The sequence below is a fragment of the Arachis ipaensis genome, chromosome B10 (genome assembly GCF_059453495.1).
Source record: "Arachis ipaensis isolate K30076 ecotype BB chromosome B10, ASM5945349v1, whole genome shotgun sequence".
In the NCBI taxonomy this organism is placed as follows: Eukaryota; Viridiplantae; Streptophyta; class Magnoliopsida; order Fabales; family Fabaceae; genus Arachis; species Arachis ipaensis.
The window spans coordinates 45,091,573-45,112,216 of record NC_142435.1 but is presented as its reverse complement, the minus strand read 5'-3'; the positions used below and the strand labels follow the sequence as shown (position 1 = coordinate 45,112,216).

The window sequence follows — 20,644 nt, the reverse complement described above, 5'->3', positions numbered from 1 at the left end:
TTAAGATTATGTTTGATTATGTTTGATTGAAATGATATTTGGATTTATGTGGTGAGAATGGTGGCTTTGTCCTGCTCATGAATAGGCAAGTTAAGATTGAGGATTCTCTCTCTTGCTAGGATAGACAAGTTGAGGTTGAGGATTTCCTCTCCTGTTGTGATGGAAAAACAGGGTTGAGGATTCTCTCTCTTGTTATATTGGGGAATTGAATGGAGACGGTTGAGGATTTTCTTCGATTTAATTTCTGGTTGTGGTATGAACGAGTTAGGTTGGAGATTTTCTATCGTTACATCACAGTCTCTCTCTGATTGGAAGGTTGAGGATTCCCTTCTGGAAGGTTGAAGATTTCCTTTGTGTTGAGAGACGATATCCGGATTAGCTACCGGATGTATCGAGTTTTGGCAGTTTAACCGACACATGAGCTCATGGCCAGTAGGATAGGAATGCATCATATGCATCTATGTGACTTTGTTTGGATGTGTCTATTGTATTCGGTTTACCTATGTAAATACTTATGTTTAACTGCTAATTGCCATACTTGTTGTAATTGCTCTTGATTGTGTTTGAACTTCATTACTTGTGTTTGTGACACGTTGGTTCAGATTATGGTGGTTGAGTCTTGATTGATTGTGTTTTGGGCCGGAGGCCATGATTTTTGGGCCGAGGACCATGATTTGGGTACGTTATATGTCTTGGTAAGTTTGATTAGAATGGTTCTCTAGTAAGTAGTGGAATGTTATGGTATATTATGTTTGGTTTGGAGTTTTTACAAATAAAATATGAATTTAGATTTTCGGATAATTAAACGTTGGTTTTCAAAAAGATTCATAAGACGAGCGATGATCACTGCAATTGAAAACAATTTTCGTTTATATATATTCTTATAACAATTCTGAAACTCCTATGGTGAAACTGTGTGGTTAGGTTCTTACCCCCTACAGATTCTCTTTTCAGGACGAATGAAGAGTTTAAGGAGTTTCTGCTACGCATCTGATTGTGTTGTATGTATCTTAGTTATAATTTTTCCTCGCCTTGTTATATATTTTTGTAAGAGGGATAGGAGTCGTGATTTGTAACGATATGTATGTATGATATATTAGTAAGTTACTTGTATAAGAAGACTTGTATGTTATCAGAGTGGCATCCGGAAGCGTAACATTCTGATAGTAATGGTATTACATAACCAAGCAATTTCAGAGGTAGTATTGTTGCTCTGGGATAAGTATTACCTATGTCATTAGCTCACAGATCCCCTGATGATCAATCTTGATGGTAAATTTTCGGCCCAAAAGGTAATGCCACCACTTTGCTACGACTTGGGTTACCACATACAACTCCCTTGCATAGGCTAAGGCTTGTGCTAATCTAACCCCCCAACTTGCTAAAGCAGGCTATTGGGTGACCTCCTTGAGACAAGACCGCTCCCACACCGGTGCTTGAGGCATCAGTCTTAACCACAAATGTCTTAGACAAATTAGAAAGTGCAAGCACAAGGGTATGGGTCATCAATTATTTTAATTGATGAAAAGCTTGGTCTACTCCAATAGTCCATTGAAAAGCATTCTTCTTCAAGAGCTCTATCAATGGAAAGGCCAAGTGTGCATATTTAGCCACAAATTTGTAGTATTATCCTGTCAATCCAAAAAAACCACGTAACTTCTTGAGCGACTTAGGCACTAGCCAGGCTAGAATTGTCTCAATCTTGGATGAATCCACTTTGACCCCTTTACCAAAGATAACATGGCCTAAATATTCAACTTGTTGCTATAAGAAAGAACATTTGAAACTCTTTGCAAAAAAGAGATTATCTCTTAACACTTGTAAGGCTTGGGTTAAGCGCTCTACATGTTCTTCCTTAGTGCGGTTGTATACCAGGATATCATCGAAAAACACTGCTATAAAGCGTTTTAGAAATGGCTGAAAGATTCGATTCATGGTAAATTGAAAGATGGAAGGCGCATCTATGAGACCGAAAGGCATGACAACAAACTTATAGTGCCCAACATGTGTCCAGAAAGTTGTTTTGTCGATATCTTCTTCCCTGATCCTTATTTGATGGTAACGGCTTCGGAGATCAATTTTTAAAATAAACAGCACCATGCAATCCATCTAGTATCTCATCGATGGTGGGTATTGGGAACTTATTTTTCATCATAATCGATTTTATGGCCCTATAATCCACACAAAATTTCCACCCCCATGTTTCTTTTTTACCAGAAGCATCGGGCTCGAGAATGTGCTCTGGCTGTCTCTTATAACTCCCACTTGTAGCATTTCTTCTACTAGCCTCTCCATCTCTTTTTGGAAGTGAGGGTATTTATAAGGTCGAATACTGATTGGCAAAACCCCTGGAATTAGATGGATGGGGTGATTAATTGATCTCTGTGGCAATAATTGGGTGGATTCCGCAAACATCTCTGAGAACTCTTCAAGGATCCGGTTCACATATTCTTCCTCCACTCTGCCTTCCTGTCTTCCTTTAGACTTCACAACTTTCAAGTGGAACATAGAAGCAATAGCCTTGCTATCATTAAGCTTTCTCAACTCCCTGGAATTAAGGCTAGCCTCCTTCAACAAGCACTCCCCTTTGAAGACTACCCATTTACCCATGACTTCGAATTTCATGAATAGCTCCATATAGTTTATCCAAATGGTGCCCAACCTCATAATCCAATGTAAACCCAGAACTACATATGCTCCCTTCAAGTCTAGGACATATGCGTCTATTGCAAAACTATATCCCTGCACCACTAAGGGTAAGTCCTAACACTTAGCTCTGTAATTGATGGAGTCTCCATTTTCAAACATCACTTGGAGAGTTGGGGTTGGGGTAAGGACCATATTCAACTTCCTGGCTATGGAATTCTTAACAAAATTGTGTGTTCTTCTTCCATCAATTAAAATCATTAGGGGTTGATTAGCATGGGTACCTCGAATCCGAAGAGTTTTCGAATGAAATTCGCCTTCAAGGGCATCAAGGCAGATCCACAGTGCTTGGGTGTCTCCTTCCTCTTCATCTTCCGACTCAGAACCGGGATTGCCACCCATCATGTCTGTTGTCTCTTGCAACAACTCACAGAGCTCCTCCTCTCTAACTAAGAGCTGATAGATTGCCTTGCAACGGTGTCCTGGGGTGTATTTTTTGTCGCAGTAATAACACAAACCCTTTTCTCTTCTTGCACGAATGTCCACACTACTAAGCTTTTTAAATGATGTTGAGTTCAAGTTAGGTGAAGGAGAAGAAGCTTGTGATGTATGTGAGAAAGATGCTGCAGAGTGAGTGCTTGGGTTACAGTGTTTCTGGTTTGTGTCAATGGGATTCAGTGTTCTTTGTGGGACAAATCGTGTGGGCGTGCTAAAGGATGAGTTGGGCCTGCTCCCATTGTTCTTTGTGAGACCCAGCATCATGGCATGTTTTTGTTCATGTAATTTTGCTATGGATACTCCCTAAATAATGTAAGAAGAGGGTTGGGGCCAAAACCAATTCACGTTTCAGGTGCTCTTGAGGCCTAGCAATGAACAACAACACGATCCATTCCTTACTCAATTTTGAAAGGGTTAAGTACTTTTTTCGTCCCTAAGGTTTTGGGTCAAAATCAAAACCATCCCCAATCTTTTTTCTTATTAAAATCATTCTCAACGTTACAAAACGTTATAAAATCTTTCTTTTGTCCATAAACAATATTTTTTGGATAATTTTACCCTTAAACAAAAATAAAGAACTCTCTCCACCCTCACCACTAACCTCTGCATCATCATCACCATCCCTACACCATAACCATCAAATAAATCAACAATCCAGCAACAGCAACAACTACAAAATTAGGAACAACATAAATTATAAAAAAATAAAAGGAAGAACTCATGTATATGTTCTTCAAAAATTAAAAAGAAAAAAAAAGGAAGAACGAAGAAGAGAGAAAGAGAGCAAGGGAAGAAAATCAAAATCGTAGTGTCTCCTCCTTCCTTTTTCTGCCTCTGCCATTTACTCCCCACGCTCAACACTCCTTCCACCTCCATCACACCACTTCCTTGGCCCTTTCTTCTCTTACTGCAACAAAACCATCACAAGTCTAACCTTAATTCTGCCTAAAATCAACATCAACAACAACAGAGGCAAAGAGAAAGTAAATCAAAGAAAAATGATACAGAAGAACAAAAATTAGAAAAAATAAAAAAATGAAGAACAAATTGAAATCCAGAAAATCAAGTAAAAGGAAGAAAAAAGGGAGCAGAGGTTTGGCTAAAATCCAGGAAATAACAAACTGTTATTTTGACCAAGTTAACCACATCTTCTCCTCTTTCGAAGACAGCACCATGCCTTAGCCAAAATCCTTTTGTTTTTTCCTCCGTTGGCATCCCCTTTTTGTTTGCAACAGCCCCCTCCCCGTGGTTCCCTCATTTCTCAATCCCATAACCTTCTTCTCAAGAAGCGCTTCCAATTCGTCATTCAATTCCACCGTGAAACTCTCTTCGACGACTACCGCATCCTTGGACAGAATGAAGACCGGGTCGGCTTCATCGTCGATGTCTCCCTCCTCCACCGTGTCGTTTGCAGCACCGCCATCATCTGTTGTGGCTCCTCCTCTGACAGCAACAATAACCGCCTATGGTTCAAACTATTAAAGAAGCTTCTACTGGATGAAGTCTCTTTATTTTGTGATTCTTTAATTTATGTGTGATTCAATCTTTTTTTTGTGATAATGGTGATGATGATGGTGATGGTGATGAGAAGAAGATGAGTGGGGGTTAATAGTGAGGGAGAGTAGGAGTTTGGGACAAAGAGAGAGAGAAAGAGGTTCGATGATGATGATGAAGGGGGTCAGGGGTAGTGATGAGGGAGAGTAGGAGTCTAGGAGGGAGAGAGAGAGAGAGAGAGAGATGATGATGATGATGATGAAGGGGGTTGGAGGTTAGTGGTGAGGGGAAGGATATTTTTAAAGGCAAAATCGTCTCAAAAATGTTGTTTATGGACAAAAGGATGATTTTATAACGTTTTGTAACGTTGAGGATGATTTTAATAAAAATAAAAAGTCGGGAACGATTTTGATTTTGACCCAAGACCTTAGAGACAAAAAAAAGTACTTAACCCATCCTGAAACTCTATTGGTAAGTTTCTCAAACTGACCTTAGTACTCATCTTCCACCGATCCTCCTTGTTTCAGTTCCTTGAGGTAGCGTTTGGTAGAGAGACAGAGACGGAAAGACTGAGACTGAGAGACAGAGACTAAGAGACAGGGATTGAAATAAATCTCAGTATTCTGTTTGGTGCAAAATGGGAGACAGGAATTAAAAGAAGAATAAAACTCTAATTTAATTTGCACAAAGGTAAAATTGGAATTAATTAATTGAAATGAAAGTATTTTAGGTATAAAATGTTATTAAAGTTTCAGTCTCCATCTCTAAAAATTTCAGTCCCCTGTGTCCCTACTTTTTGGAGGTATTGAAATACTGAAATTTTAGAGACAGAGACAGAAATTTTAGTACCAGTCTCTGAACTAACAAACACGATACTGAGTCTCAGTCTCTCAGTCTCTGTCTCAGTATCTCAAAACAAACGCTACCTCAGGTTAATATAAGCAATGTTGTTGTTTACCCCCCCCTCCGCCCTACCGATAACACCTTGATCCTCTACTCAGCCAGAATGGCAAAATTTTAAAGGTATTGCTTTGCTCTAAACACTCAATCCTCCACCCATCGCCCGTAAACATCGGTAGATCAGCCACCTTAAACTTGCGAGACCACAACGACTCCAAGTTAACGCTCACTGAACCTGACCTGGGGCTATCCACCACCTCATCCCCTGAATGGTTACAATACCCAACTTGGGTTTTCATCATCATGCTGTCGCGGAACAACTTTTCGATGGTGGTTTGTTGAAGTTGGGTCTCTGTGATCCTCTCATTGGCTTTAGCTAACCCGCGATGCAGAGTGGCTACTTCTTGCTTGTTCGAGATCGTGAGCTCCTCCAAACGATTGAGTCGAGTTTCATCCGCCATTGCAGCAGCTACCTCTCTCAATGAAAACACCAGTTAATAGTTGCTAATTCAATTCGCAAGTAGGACAATGATGATAGAAATAGAATGATCAGAAATTATGTAGAAGAATGATTCAGAGAATAGAAAATGCAATTGTATGAAAGATATGATTAGTATGTGAGAAATGTTTACAAGACATAAGAATAAGCATGACTCCCTTAGACTCACTCCTTCCCTTATAAACCTCATGACAAGTTGTTACGTAACTAACTTCTGACATCATCTTCTTCTAATATTCTCCTAAAGCACACCCTTTTCATGTTTTGTAGTCTTTCAACCACATGGGTGACTTCCTCAACCTTTTCAGTCCAATCACTTCATCATCATCAGCCTCTATCATTGGATCGGGGTTTGGACTCGTATTATGATATCATATTATAAAATTATTTATCTAAAAATTTAAGCTCATAAAAAGAGATACATAAAAAATATATCTCTAACAAATTATAACAAGAGAATTTAAAATTTGGAGAATAACCTGTTTTGGACTGAGTTGATACACTTTAGATGCAAGAAATTTTGGTCCAAATACAAATGTTGTGGCCGATTTATTAGGTCCTTCATCGTAAGTGTAATGATTGTCCAGTAGCGGTTGTGATTTGCTTAATGCCTTTAAAAAAACACACAAAGTATTAATAGTCAAAAAAAAAAATATATCACAAAATGTCCGTAGTTGTTTGGTCAAACTCTCGTATTCATCACTATATTCTTTCATCATGCTTTTACTTCTAACAGATGTATGTTTGTCCTACTTAAGTCTTTTAGTCACACAATTCAATTTTTTCGCCCAATTGCTTAAATTGAACAACAAAGACAAAGAAGAATAACTAGCAAAGAAGACATGAAGTTAGCTTCTGATTGAGGGTGGATATGTTGAGTGTTGGACCAGGCATCATAGCTGTGACAAAGACAACCACAGAAATCTTGTGAGGAAAATGCTCCATGGCATGGGATATGGCCAAGCCACCAAGGCTATGTGACGAATGGATTTTTGATGGTATAGAATTTCACAAATGAATTCTCGTTGCAAGTATAGTTTCTAAACCAATCACTAATCCTTTCATACAAAAAGTTGTTTGTCACTAAAACAAACCCCTAAAATTTATAAACCGAAGTATTCAAACCTCGGGTCGTTCTCCCTAGGAATTACAATGAAGTGTCTTGTTATCGGTTGTGAGTTATATTTGGGGTTTTGATATGAAGCATGAAAGATAAATGGTAAGAAAGTAAACTAATGGCTAAAAAGGTCTTGGCAAGGGTTGGTGGTCAAAGATCTCTATCTTAATCACTAACCACAATATGAGAATTGGCAAGGATTAATCTCATTAAATCATCCTCTAACTAGTAGTAAAGGAAAGTCAAATGAGCTATATCAATCCTAGTCCATAAGTCCTAACTCTCCACTAATTCAATTAGTGAGAACTAGAGTCAATGAATCCCAATCATCAATTACTTGGACATTGTAACTCAAGAGTTCCTAAGTTACCTTCCCAAGCCAAGAACATAAAATTCTACTCTAAAATCCAACCAAGCATTTCATCAAACACTTGGAAGGCATAAAAGGAAAGCATAGTAAAATTGCAAGAAAAGTAAATCTACACTACTCAATTTGCAAGGAATTAAACAACAACAAATCAAATGAACACAATTATTATGATTTACCTTGAATTGAATTGAAAGAGAAAGGAAGGAACAAAAGTAGATCTACAACAAAACATAAGAACAACATAAAGGAAATTACAACAAAAGAATGGAAGAAGAATGAATGTAACAACAAAGAATTGAGAGGTAGAAGTAGAAGAAAGCAAAGATTAAAATATAGATCTAAGGTTATTGAACTAAACCTAATTCTAATCCTAATTCTAGAGAGAAGTGAGAGCTTCTCTCTCTAGAAACTAACTCTCACTACTAAACTAAGCTAATTGGTAACTAACATATGTTTCCCTCTTCACTCCTTGGGTTAAATAGCATCAGAAATGAGTTGGATTGGGCCCACAAGGCTTTAGAATTCGTTGGCCACGTTTTGCTTTAAGTGAACTAGGTGGCAGCATCGGCGCGTGCGCGTACTTTGCGCGTGCGCGCCACCATACGTGTAGCAACTATGGCAAATCTTATATCGTTTCGAAGCCCCGGATGTTAGCTTTCCAACCCAACTGAAACCGCATCATTTGGACCTCTGTAGCTCAAGTTATGGCCGATTAAGTGCGAAGAGGTCGGCTTGACAGCTTTCCGGTTCTTCCATTTCTTCATGAGTTCTCCAACTTTTCATGCTTTCTTTCTTCATTCCCTTGATCCAATCTTTGCCTCCTAAACCTTAAATCACTTAACAAACATATCAAGGTATCTAATAGAATCAAGGTGAATTAAATTTAGCTATTTTGAGTCCTAAAAAGCATGTTTTCACATTCAAGCACAATTAAAGGAGAATATACAAAACCATGCTATTTCTTGAATAAATATGGGTAAAAGGTGATAAAATCCCCAAAAATCAATACAAGATAAACCCTACAAATGGGGTTTGTCAACCTCCCCACACTTAAACCAAGCATGTCCTCATGCTTAAACCAAGAATGAAGTAAGGGTATGTCATTTATTCAATGGAAACTAACTAAATGCAATCTACCTATATGCAACTATCTAAATGAATGCAAGTGCTTGGTCAAAATAAATCAATTCCCAAGAAACATATATGCACAAGGGCTAAGGACTAGCAAGTCTAATCCACAATTGAATTGAGTTATTAAATATTTTTACAAACTTGCATGAAAATTATGATCATAGGCGAAAACATGTAATTGAGTATCAAACCCTCACCGGTAGTGTTTGCACTCTATTCACTCAAGTGTTTAGGGTTGATTCACTCAATTCTCCTCTATTTCATCCTTTCCAAGATTTGTTTTTCTTCTAACAATCAACATTTATTTCATGCATGCATACAAGTATCATGAGGTCTTTTCATTGGTTGTAATGGGGCTAGGGTCAAGGTAGGATGCATATTTGGTCAAGTGAGCTTGAAATTTGAATCTTTGATAAGCTTAAACTTCCCACCTAACCTATGACATCCTATACAATTAAGTTCTAATCTAGCTACCCATTCTTCACTTTTTCACATACTCATGCATTTTCTTTTTCATTTCACAACACTTATGCATTGATTTTATTGGACCTTGCCTTGGGGCATTTTGTCCCCTTTTTATTATTTTTTTCTTCTTTTTTTTTTCTATTTTTTTTTCTTTTCCATATTATTTTTCTTTTCTTTTTCTTTTGTTTTTCTCATTTTTTTTCTTTCTATATTCAAGAGCATCAATGCATAAGGTTTTACATTTGATCAATACATGAGTATGTACCCAATTCCCAATATTTTCAATAACAATACAAAATACCCTTTTATTCACCCAATGTCCCAAGGTTCCCACACTTGAATGATACTCACACACACTAGCCTAAGCTAATCAAAGATCCAAATTAAGGGACAATTATTGTTTTTCGCTTTAAGGCTTGTAATGTGCTAAAATAAGAATAAGTGGGTTAAGCGTAGGCTCAAATTTGGCTAACAAAGGAAGATAGAAGGTAAGGCCATTTTGGTAAGTGAGCTAATGAAATGATGGCCTCAATCATATAAATGCATGAATACACAAAATAATGGACATAAAGAATCAAACAAATCAAAGATTACAATCATAGAAAGAGAATAATGCACACAAGAAGGAAAAATAAGTGGTTATAAGATGTAACCACATCATTAGGCTCAAGTCTCACAAGATTGTGTTCTTAGCTCAAAACATGATCCATAATATATATAATTCAAGCAAGTTCTATGAAAAATTTTCACTCAAATCAATTGAGGTACCCTATAGATAGAAATCCTTGAAAAATTCTCATTATTTTGACTAAGCTTATTGTGTATACATATGCAAAAATAAGAAAATGCAAGTAAAAATCCTAAAATCCTAGAATGAAATGCAAAAGTGTTGGAATTAGAAATTTGTCACCCAAGATCGCCGACCGGTCGGACGACCTCCCCATACTTAAAAGTTTGCACCGTCCTCGGTGCACTCAAAGATGAGCAAGGGGATATGACGACTCTCCGGATTGCTATGTGTTCTTTCTTCCGCCTCCATGATTGCTTGTGGTGCATTCGTTATGAAAAACAAAAATATAACACCATAAGATGAGAAGATATAAAAGCAAGGAAGCATACATTGTTGGAATGAGGTAAATCACTAGAATGAGGTGAGTGAATTAGTGTGACATTAAGGAATATTAGGTGTGTGAATTCTAAATTGCGCGGTTTAGAATACACATTAGCATAAAAGCTATGTCACAAAAGAAGCATGCACTTCACTTATCCTAGTGTGCTTGAGATGCTTTAAGTAAGCTTGTAAGGTAAGACAAGCATTAGAGAAGCATGAAAGCATTCAAGTCAAACATATGGATGGATATAATCATGAAATACAATGCATCAAGGTAAATGCTCAACATTATCCATCAAGAGATTGCCTAATCAAAGAATACGGTTCAAATCACATGGTGGCTAGCTACAACATGCAATTCAAAAGAGTTATAAGCTCGAAGACAATTCTCATCACTTGGTATTTTTTCAAAAGGTAAGCATGAAGAAATCAAAACCAAGTAACAAAATATAACCTCAATCATAGAATCCAACAAAGATTATCTAAAAACATTCATGCTAAAATAGTATTTAGGCAATAAGGGATATAGCAATGTATAGTAAACAAAGTCAATACTCCAACACTTATGATGAAAAGAGAGAAAATAAAATGAAAACTAAACTAAAACTAACTAATCAACTAACTAACTAACTAATTAACTAACTAACTAACTAACAACCAACTAAAATAAATGGTTATCGATGGTGTTTGGAAGTGTTAGATGAGGGGTAGTAGGAGGGAAAAAGAAAGGAGAAGGGAAGAAATGGAAAGAGGAAAAGAAAAGAAGTGGATGGAAGAAAGGGCATCCACGCGTACGCACGCATGACGCGCGCGCGTCGTTGGCTTATTTCGGCAGTGGCGCGTACGCGTCGTGTGCGCGTGTGCGCAAGTGGGGTTTGTGCCAGAGGCACAACGTTGGCGCGGCGCAGGCACAACTCTCTGGAAAATGTATGGAGGTTGGAACTTCTCAATCCGCGCGTACGCACGTATGGCGCGCGCGCGTGGATGGTCGAAAATGCTGGAAGTGCGCGTACGCGCCATGTACGCGTACGCGTGGATGGTGCTCTGTTTTTCAAAAAATTTTTCTATGTTTTTGCACCAATCCAAGCATTCCAAACCTCCAAACAGCTACCAAAACACCATAAAACCTTATTTAACATACTTAAACTACCAAACATACTTAACTAACTAAACAAAATATGAAATTAAACTAATTCTACCAATATATACAAAAGAGAAAATGAAAGGATTTTACCATGGTGGGTTGTCTCCCACCTAGCACTTTTGTTTATTGTCCTTAAGTTGGACTTATGGAGAGCTCCTCATCAAGGTGGCTTGTGCTTGTATTCATCTTGGAACTCCCACCAATGCTTGGTTCTCCATTGTGCCCCAAGATTCTTCATGGATTGAGCCAAGTTTTGATGGAGTTCTTCACAAGCTTGGGGCTCCCAAAGTTGATCCTCTTCTTGTAATCCGGGATCCCACACTTTGTTTTCACACCCGTCTTGGAGTTGATCATCATTATTAGTCCAACCGGATGGTGAGTGAGGTGAATTCTCTATATAGTGGCCAACAATCCTCCTAGACCCATCTAATTGAGCACTATTCCAACCTTTATATCTCATGTTTGATGCATCAACCATAATGAGCCTTGATTTGCAACGCCAACTACGAAACATCTTTCGCTTACGCTTCATCCCACAAAGGATTCTAAGTTGACCATCCGTTTCAAGCAAGCCATACTCAAGTGGGACAATAAAGCTAATAGAAATGAATTTTACCCACTCAAGTGAAGGGGTAGATGACAACCTAGGCAAAGATGCTTCCAAAGATCTTGACAAAGCATAACCAACCCTCGTTCTTCTATTTCTAGGGACTTCCACCTCTTCGCAAGATCTCTTAATCTCAATCCTTTGTTCAACAATTTTATCTAAACCTTTTCCTTTACTCAAATCATAATAGGGAGGGTGAGAAAAATTTACCTCCTCAACGCTTTCAAATCCAACCGGAGAAGGTTCTTCATGCTTAAAGGATTCTTCACCACTAAGACTTGATGCTTGATCTTCATCACCAAGGGAACTCAATTCTTTCTCTATCCCATCCAAGTCTTCATATGGGATATGCCTTGGAAGGTGTGCGCTTTCCTCCCTAGCATCAATTTCAATCATCTTGGAGGGGTTTTCTTCAACTCTATGTTCCCATGGAAGCTCCGCATCTCCTAAGTCTTCTACCACTTCTTCCTTGTCTTCAACAATTAAAGCTTCCTCCAATTGTTCCAATACAAAGCAACTTCCCTTATTTTCCACTGGAGTTTCCAATCTCTCCTTCATGCTATGTTCTTCATTTGATTCTCCACATGTATCCATGGAAGTTCCTTGAGTGTTCAAGCATTGGGAGGCTAATTGATTTGTTACCGCATCCAAGGTGGCCATGATATTTTGCACATCCCTTTTCATCTCTTCTTGCCCTTGAACAAGAACACCAAGGATTTCATCCATTAGAGATTGGGGTGGGTGGAAGGGTTCATTAAATTGGGGAGAGGGTTCATAGTAGGAAGGTGGTTCTTCTTGGTAGAGTTGTGGTGGTTTTATGTTTTCCACTCTTTCCACTTGTTGCACAACACACTCCATGGTTGCTTGAAATTTATCCAATGCTTCCTTGAGATGATCCCTTGACTCTTGTTCCTCTTGGATATTATGATTAGGATCATGTGGCTCTTGGATCAATGGATATGAGTATTCTTCCATGGGAGGTTGTGGTGAAAAGTAGTATTCATCTTGTGGTTGAAAATTTTCATATATTGGAGGTGGTTCATCTTGGTAATAATGTGGAGGAGGTGGCTCTTGAAAATGTTGATGTTGGCGTGGTGGTGGCTCTATGTGTGGTTCATATTGCTCATATGGTTGTTGGTAGGATGGATATGGATTAGGTTCATATGAAGATGGTTGGTAAGAAGGGGCTTGTGAGTATGGTTGGGAGTTATGTTGAGGGTATGAATCATAGGCATATGGTGGTGGTTCTTGAAAATCACAAGGTGATTCACCATAATCATTGGATTGATATGCATCATAGAATGGCTCTTCTTCATAGTGCATTGGTGGAGGTTGTTGCCATAAGGATTGATCATATGTATATGGCTCCTCCCACCTTTGGTCATCCCATTCTTGATACACATCTTTATTATAGTCCTCATTTCCTACAACATGTTGATAACCAAACTCATAGCCAAGGTGAGAATTCATGATAGCAAGAAGAAAATGAAAACAAAATCAAATAAGAAGCAAGAAAATTAAATCCTAAAACTAGCAAGAGCTAACAAAAGCAAACATATTCACACTATTCACATATATACAATAACCAATAACATAACACCATTGCAATTCCCCGGCAACGGCGCCATTTTGACGAATGGATTTTTGATGGTATAGAATTTCACAAATGAATTCTCGTTGCAAGTATAGTTTCTAAACCAATCACTAATCCTTTCATACAAAAAGTTGTTTGTCACTAAAACAAACCCCTAAAATTTATAAACCGAAGTATTCAAACCTCGGGTCGTTCTCCCTAGGAATTACAATGAAGTGTCTTGTTATCGGTTGTGAGTTATATTTGGGGTTTTGATATGAAGCATGAAAGATAAATGGTAAGAAAGTAAACTAATGGCTAAAAAGGTCTTGGCAAGGGTTGGTGGTCAAAGATCTCTATCCTAATCACTAACCACAATATGAGAATTGGCAAGGATTAATCTCATTAAATCATCCTCTAACTAGTAGTAAAGGAAAGTCAAATGAGCTATATCAATCCTAGTCCATAAGTCCTAACTCTCCACTAATTCAATTAGTGAGAACTAGAGTCAATGAATCCCAATCATCAATTACTTGGACATTAGTAACTCAAGAGTTCCTAAGTTACCTTCCCAAGCCAAGAACATAAAATTCTACTCTAAAATCCAACCAAGCATTTCATCAAACACTTGGAAGGCATAAAAGGAAAGCATAGTAAAATTGCAAGAAAAGTAAATCTACACTACTCAATTTGCAAGGAATTAAACAACAACAAATCAAATGAACACAATTATTATGATTTACCTTGAATTGAATTGAAAGAGAAAGGAAGGAACAAAAGTAGATCTACAACAAAACATAAGAACAACATAAAGGAAATTACAACAAAAGAATGGAAGAAGAATGAATGTAACAACAAAGAATTGAGAGGTAGAAGTAGAAGAAAGCAAAGATTAAAATATAGATCTAAGGTTATTGAACTAAACCTAATTCTAATCCTAATTCTAGAGAGAAGTGAGAGCTTCTCTCTCTAGAAACTAACTATCACTACTAAACTAAGCTAATTGGTAACTAACATATGTTTCCCTCTTCACTCCTTGGGTTAAATAGCATCAGAAATGAGTTGGATTGGGCCCACAAGGCTTTAGAATTCGTTGGCCACGTTTTGCTTTAAGTGAACTAGGTGGCAGCATCGGCGCGTGCGCGTACTTTGCGCGTGCGCGCCACCATACGTATAGCAACTATGGCAAATCTTATATCGTTTCGAAGCCCCGGATGTTAGCTTTCCAACCCAACTGAAACCGCATCATTTGGACCTCTGTAGCTCAAGTTATGGCCGATTAAGTGCGAAGAGGTCGGCTTGACAGCTTTCCGGTTCTTCCATTTCTTCATGAGTTCTCCAACTTTTCATGCTTTCTTTCTTCATTCCCTTGATCCAATCTTTGCCTCCTAAACCTTAAATCACTTAACAAACATATCAAGGCATCTAATAGAATCAAGGTGAATTAAATTTAGCTATTTTGAGTCCTAAAAAGCATGTTTTCACATTCAAGCACAATTAAAGGAGAATATACAAAACCATGCTATTTCTTGAATAAATATGGGTAAAAGGTGATAAAATCCCCAAAAATCAATACAAGATAAACCCTACAAATGGGGTTTGTCACTATGACCAACAAGAACCACTCTTTCACCTTTGTCCACTGATGAAGCCATGAACTCACTCAAAGGCTCAAAGTACTCAGAAATTGATTTAAGCTCCAAAGCCTTCTTTTGGTTGACCCCTGAAGCTCCCAAGTCTAAGGCAGTCACATTGTGACCCCACGATTTGAGAAGTGTAATAACCAAGGTTCTGAAAACCGGACCGGTCATCAAACCGTTCTAGTCACTAGTTCACTGGTTCACTGGTCCAACCGGTCTAACCAGTGGTTCAACCGGAAAAACCGTTTTAAAATAAAATAATAAATAAACATCCTAAAATATCTTCCAAATTTAAAACACTACACAAAAAATCATCAACCAAATTCATATGATCTTATCAAAATACAAACCCAAGTTAAATAGTGAAAAAAATACTCAGGATTATCAATTTCAAAAGAATGTTGAGCTAGTTCAGTTAGAAAATGTTGATCATTCTGTGGTATTATGCTAACTGAACATGAACCTGAATCTTGCAAGATGACCTTTTCGGTTTAATCTTAGGCAGCGTTGCGTTCATCTGTTGTAAGAGAGCTCCCTTAGCAACAGATTCTTCTTGCTGAGCAAGCCATAAACAGGATCTAGTGTTGTTTCCAAGTTGAGGTATCAACATAACAATTAACAAATAGTCATTGAATAAGAAAGCATAACATATCACCAACTACCCATACACTTTGACTCTCCTTCCACTACCATCATCATCATCATTCATCAATTTATTTATATATGGCATTAGCAGGCAGCTAGGCTACTCATTCAACAACAACCAGCATTTGATTTGATTTCCATTTTTAGCATTCGCAACAACTATTACAAAACAGCAGCATAACAACAACAGCAGCTTAACAAGTTATTAATCACAAATTCCAAATTCAAAACACTGATCAGTGATCACACAATCTCAGTGCCATAACAAAACGGCAGCATAACAACAACAGCAGCACAATAAGGGGAAAAGAACAATGAAAGTCACAAAAGAAATTAGCAATCCTATTCCTGTTTCGTGCATTTAATTACTCATAAACAAAACTCAACACAGAACAACACAAAAAACAAAAACAGGACTAAAATGAATCAACTAATCAGTAATCACTCAATCCAAAACAGAGCTAATCATTCCATGATTCAAGTTTCAATTAGTAGCACTAACAGAATCCCCCAAAAAAATCAATGTTCTGATCAGAACTAAGAACAGAGAAGGAATATTTATTAAGGTGTCCAAATCCTCATATCAAGTCTTCAGCCACTAGCAAACCCAGAACACAAAAACACAATAAACAAAACTTTTGATTCTAAAACTAATAAATCTCCAAAAAAATCTAGACCGATTTAAATACTCACTATTTTCAACAAAAACTAAGGCATATCAACCCTCAAATTCACATGAAGTTCACCATTTTAGAAACAAGTTCACATTTTGGTACCTATTGGAACAGGTGACAGCAAACTAAGTCCAACCAACTTCATCTCCTTCTCACTTTAGAATCCGGCCATCGGCAACGTTGGTATATGGCCCTCCGCCGTGACAATCGAACACGAGACTCTCAGGACCAAGGGCTCCGGTGACGTGGAGGAGGCGCGCGGCGTGGAGGAGTGAGCAGTTTGGGCAGAGTGTGAGGAAGATCTGTTGAGTGCGACGGACAATGGCGATCAGGCGACGGACACGACGACTGACGACGGCAGAAGTGCGGCTGAGAAGACGAAAACCAGACGCGAATGTCGATCTCAACGAAGAAGCTGCAATTGGCGAGACTGTGAGAATGAACAGGGGTTGGAGACCTGGAGCACGACGACAGCGCGATGGACGGCGGTAGTGCCTCACTCCCTGCGCCGGTGGTGGAGGTTAGATGGCTAGGGTTTGTTTGAGGGCAAAACCAAAAAGCTCTGAAGAGAAAACGTGTGAGGAGGGTGTGTTGGACTGTTGGGGGAAGGGGGTAAGTGAGTGAGTGAAGGGGCTGAACGTGGGTTTTTTCTTTTTTTTTTTTAATAAAAACGGTGCGTTTATTAAGAACCGGTCAATTACTGGTCCGGTCCGATCGGCCGGTTCAGCAGTTTTTGAACAGTTTGCAGATGAGCGGTTTAGTGTCGGACTGGACCATTTCTATTGCCGGTTCTCGGTTCGACCGGTTCAACCGGCCGGTCCGGTCCGGTTTTCAGAACCATGGTAATAACCTTGTACCATGACCATGCTCCGTGGCATGATCCATGCACTAGAACAAAGTGATGCTTTCGAGCTTTTGATGAGTCCGATGATGTTGATCCTGACTTGTTTGTTAAAGACAATAGGATAATCAACAAGAAGATGAAAGCTAGTGTTTGGTGATGCTGCTTCTTTACTTTTTCCATTAATTCAACTTCTTTGACTTGGGAGATTGAAAACAAATTGTCAATTTATATTAAGTTTTTTTCCGGGGTTATTGTTTGGTTACAAAGGGTTTTAAATAGACAATTTTTTTGCCCGAACAGTGGGCCATGGCAAGGTGGTGTTATTTGGTAATCCTCAAAATATATAATCTTTTTCTTTAGTTTGAATGATTCAATTAATATTTAACTATTTGTCCCCCTCGGTCAACATGAATTAGTTTATGTAAATTATTTAGTGAGTAGAAGTTTTCAAACGCCATCTATAGATGGAAGGCTTCTTTTTAATAAAAAAAAAAAAAATAACTATATTACATGTATATTAAAATTAGTCATTAATATAAAATATATATTAAAATATAAAATACATATTAAAAATAAGTTAAATAATACGTATATTTATATATAAATATATAGTGATTAATTATAATCTATAAATAATATTTTTGTAAAAAAAAAAAATTCATACTTATCATTTTGCAAACTAAAAATACTATTTGTGTATTAAAATTAGTCACTAAAATCAGCCACCAATATATTTATGTTTAAATATAAATATATATATTGTTCAATTTATTTTTCAATATATATTTATATTTTAATATGTATTTTATACTAATGACTAATTTTAATAATTAATTTTAATATACATTCTAACCTATTTTATTTAGAAATATAGATATCATATTATTTATTTTCATACATAGTATTTCTCAATTTTGCTAGCCTTGATTTTGAAATTGGCTAAAAATGCAATTTCGCATTTGAAGCCTTCAAAATAAATGAGGAAATAAGTTAATTATAATTTTGCTGTCTTTTCACAATTTTGTCGAGTTAAAAGATACTATAAAAAATTAAAAAAATATATATATACAAAATAACACTTTCAAAAACAAAAATAATTTAACGAAATATATCTCTAAAATAAACACTTTATACATAATTGATTTATCATATTTTTATAAATTATTGGATTTTATTAAATATAAATAAAAAATTATTATAAAAAAATATTGATAAATTATAATAAATATAAAATATTTTATTATTATATAAATAAATAAATATCTTTTAATATACAATATTTTAAATAAAAAAATAATTTTTTATTTTTAAAATAATAAATATAAAACATATAAATACAAAAAATATAAATCTTTTTTATTTATAAGATTAATTATCATGCAATAAAATTTTTATAATTTTAAAAAATTATATTAAAATAATATTTTAGACTGCAACATAAAAATATAAAATAATTAAATTTTATTTTATATTATTTAAAAAATAATTAAATTGTTATATTAAAATTTTATTAACAAATTATTTTGTTAAATTATTATTATATAATGTAAACTTTTTCTTAAAATATTTATAAAAATGTAATTTATTTAAAAAATTATATATAATACATAGAAATTGACTTTTTACTTTTCAAATTTTTTTAAGAAAATTGTTTTGAATAAAAAAAAGAATACGCATTTCTTTTATGAAAAGAAATAAAAAATAAAAAACTATTAATAGAAGTCGCGTTTAATTTGTTGCGGCATTGTGTCTTATGATTTATTTATTTATTTTTCAATGTGCTTTTTTTATATAATAAAATTCTAATATAATAATTTTAATTATTTATCAAATAATATAAAATAAAATTTAATTATTTTATATTTTTATATTACAGTTTAAAATATTATTTAAATAAAACTTTTTAATACTATAAAAATTTTAACAGTGGTCTGCTATGTTGGCTTGGCCTCTGCTAGGGGTAAGTATAGATCGGGTTGGTTCGGATTTAAGGTGAAATTAGAACCGAACTAATTGAATTATAATTGGTTCGGTTTAGTTTGGATTTACATTTTTTTGTGTATGTATTCGAACCAAACCAAACCAATTAAGAACGGATTGGTTTGGTTCGGGTAATTGGATATCTGATGATACAAAAATTCATAAAAAAACGAAATTTGTAACTTAAAAATTCTGTAAGTACAATAAATATATAATATCAATAGAAATAATCAAAACATGTTAAACACTAAATACGTTAAAAACTAAACACATTAAAATCCAAACATATTAAATACTAAACACATTAAAATCTAAACATGTTAAACACCAAACACATTAGATGCTAAATACAAAAGTGTAATAGAAATAATATTTCAAAAGAATAATCTTTTAATTAATATATGGTCGGGTCTACGGGTTAGTTCGGATTTTGCATCTCCAGAACGTTACCAGAACCAATTACTAGAGAGAGCTATTGGTTTGGTTCGGATTGGACCCGATTACCCGTTAGTTCCAGAACCAATTCAATTAGTTTGGTTCGGATTCGGACGGGTAATCGGATACCCGCTATCCGTGCTCCCCCTATCCTCCACAACCTAAACCCTTGTGTCAAGAGATGTAGATTATTTATGTTAACATACGTCAAATTTTTAGTTCAACTCACATTTTTCTTGAGTTTTGACGACTGATCAGACCACTTCGACAACTCAAAATTATTTTATCAACCATATTTATTACCACTCAGATTTTTTCAAAAATATTTGATAAAAAAATTAGCCAAAAACAGCAATAACTTATCTTATTTAGTATTTATTAATTATTGTAATAATTAATAAATATTAAATAAGACGAATTCTGACCATTTTTTTTATCTCCCTGTCGTTACCTTCTTTCATATTCTACATGTGCAAGGAAAGAAGAACGATTCTATCATACAAGATTGATGGCTTTTTAAACTCGTCTTTTAATTTTGATGTTGTGTTTTCAGTGATGTTTTTTAATAATATTAAAATTTAGTGTATTTTTTTATGTAGAGATCCTAAATATAAGAATTAAATTTGTGATTTTTATTTTTTATTTTTAAAACATGTAAATCTGATCTGCAGATTTATGTTTTAATATTATTTTTTTTAAATATACAAATCGAAGTCTCTAATTTACTTTACAATAGAAAAAGAATTATTTAAACATAAGTCGACTTTTTCAATTTGTACGGTATAAATTCTGACCCTTAAATTTTTTTATAAACTTTATTATTTTTTAAATCTAAAGGTCTAATTTATTATTTAAAATTAAAAAAATTAAA

The 20,644-nt window shown here is 35.7% G+C and overlaps 1 protein-coding gene across 2 annotated transcripts in view; it reads right to left on the bottom strand.

Annotated features, from left to right (window-relative positions):
* Positions 1 to 17,538, bottom strand: part of LOC110268404 (methyl jasmonate esterase 1-like) — a 31,622-nt gene extending 14,084 nt beyond the window's left edge. Inside the window, exons 1-4 of one of the 2 annotated variants that reach the window (XM_088485770.1) lie at positions 17,366 to 17,538; positions 15,165 to 15,340; positions 6,894 to 7,014; positions 6,517 to 6,652 (exon numbers count right to left, since the gene is read on the bottom strand). In XM_088485770.1, the coding sequence (XP_088341896.1) occupies positions 6,517 to 6,652; positions 6,894 to 7,014; positions 15,165 to 15,340; positions 17,366 to 17,538 (606 nt within the window). Of the gene's footprint in view, positions 1 to 6,516; positions 6,668 to 6,893; positions 7,015 to 15,164; positions 15,341 to 17,365 lie in introns of both variants that reach the window. The other variant, XM_088485746.1, reaches the window with a different exon arrangement.
* Positions 17,539 to 20,644: the final 3,106 nt, after the last annotated feature.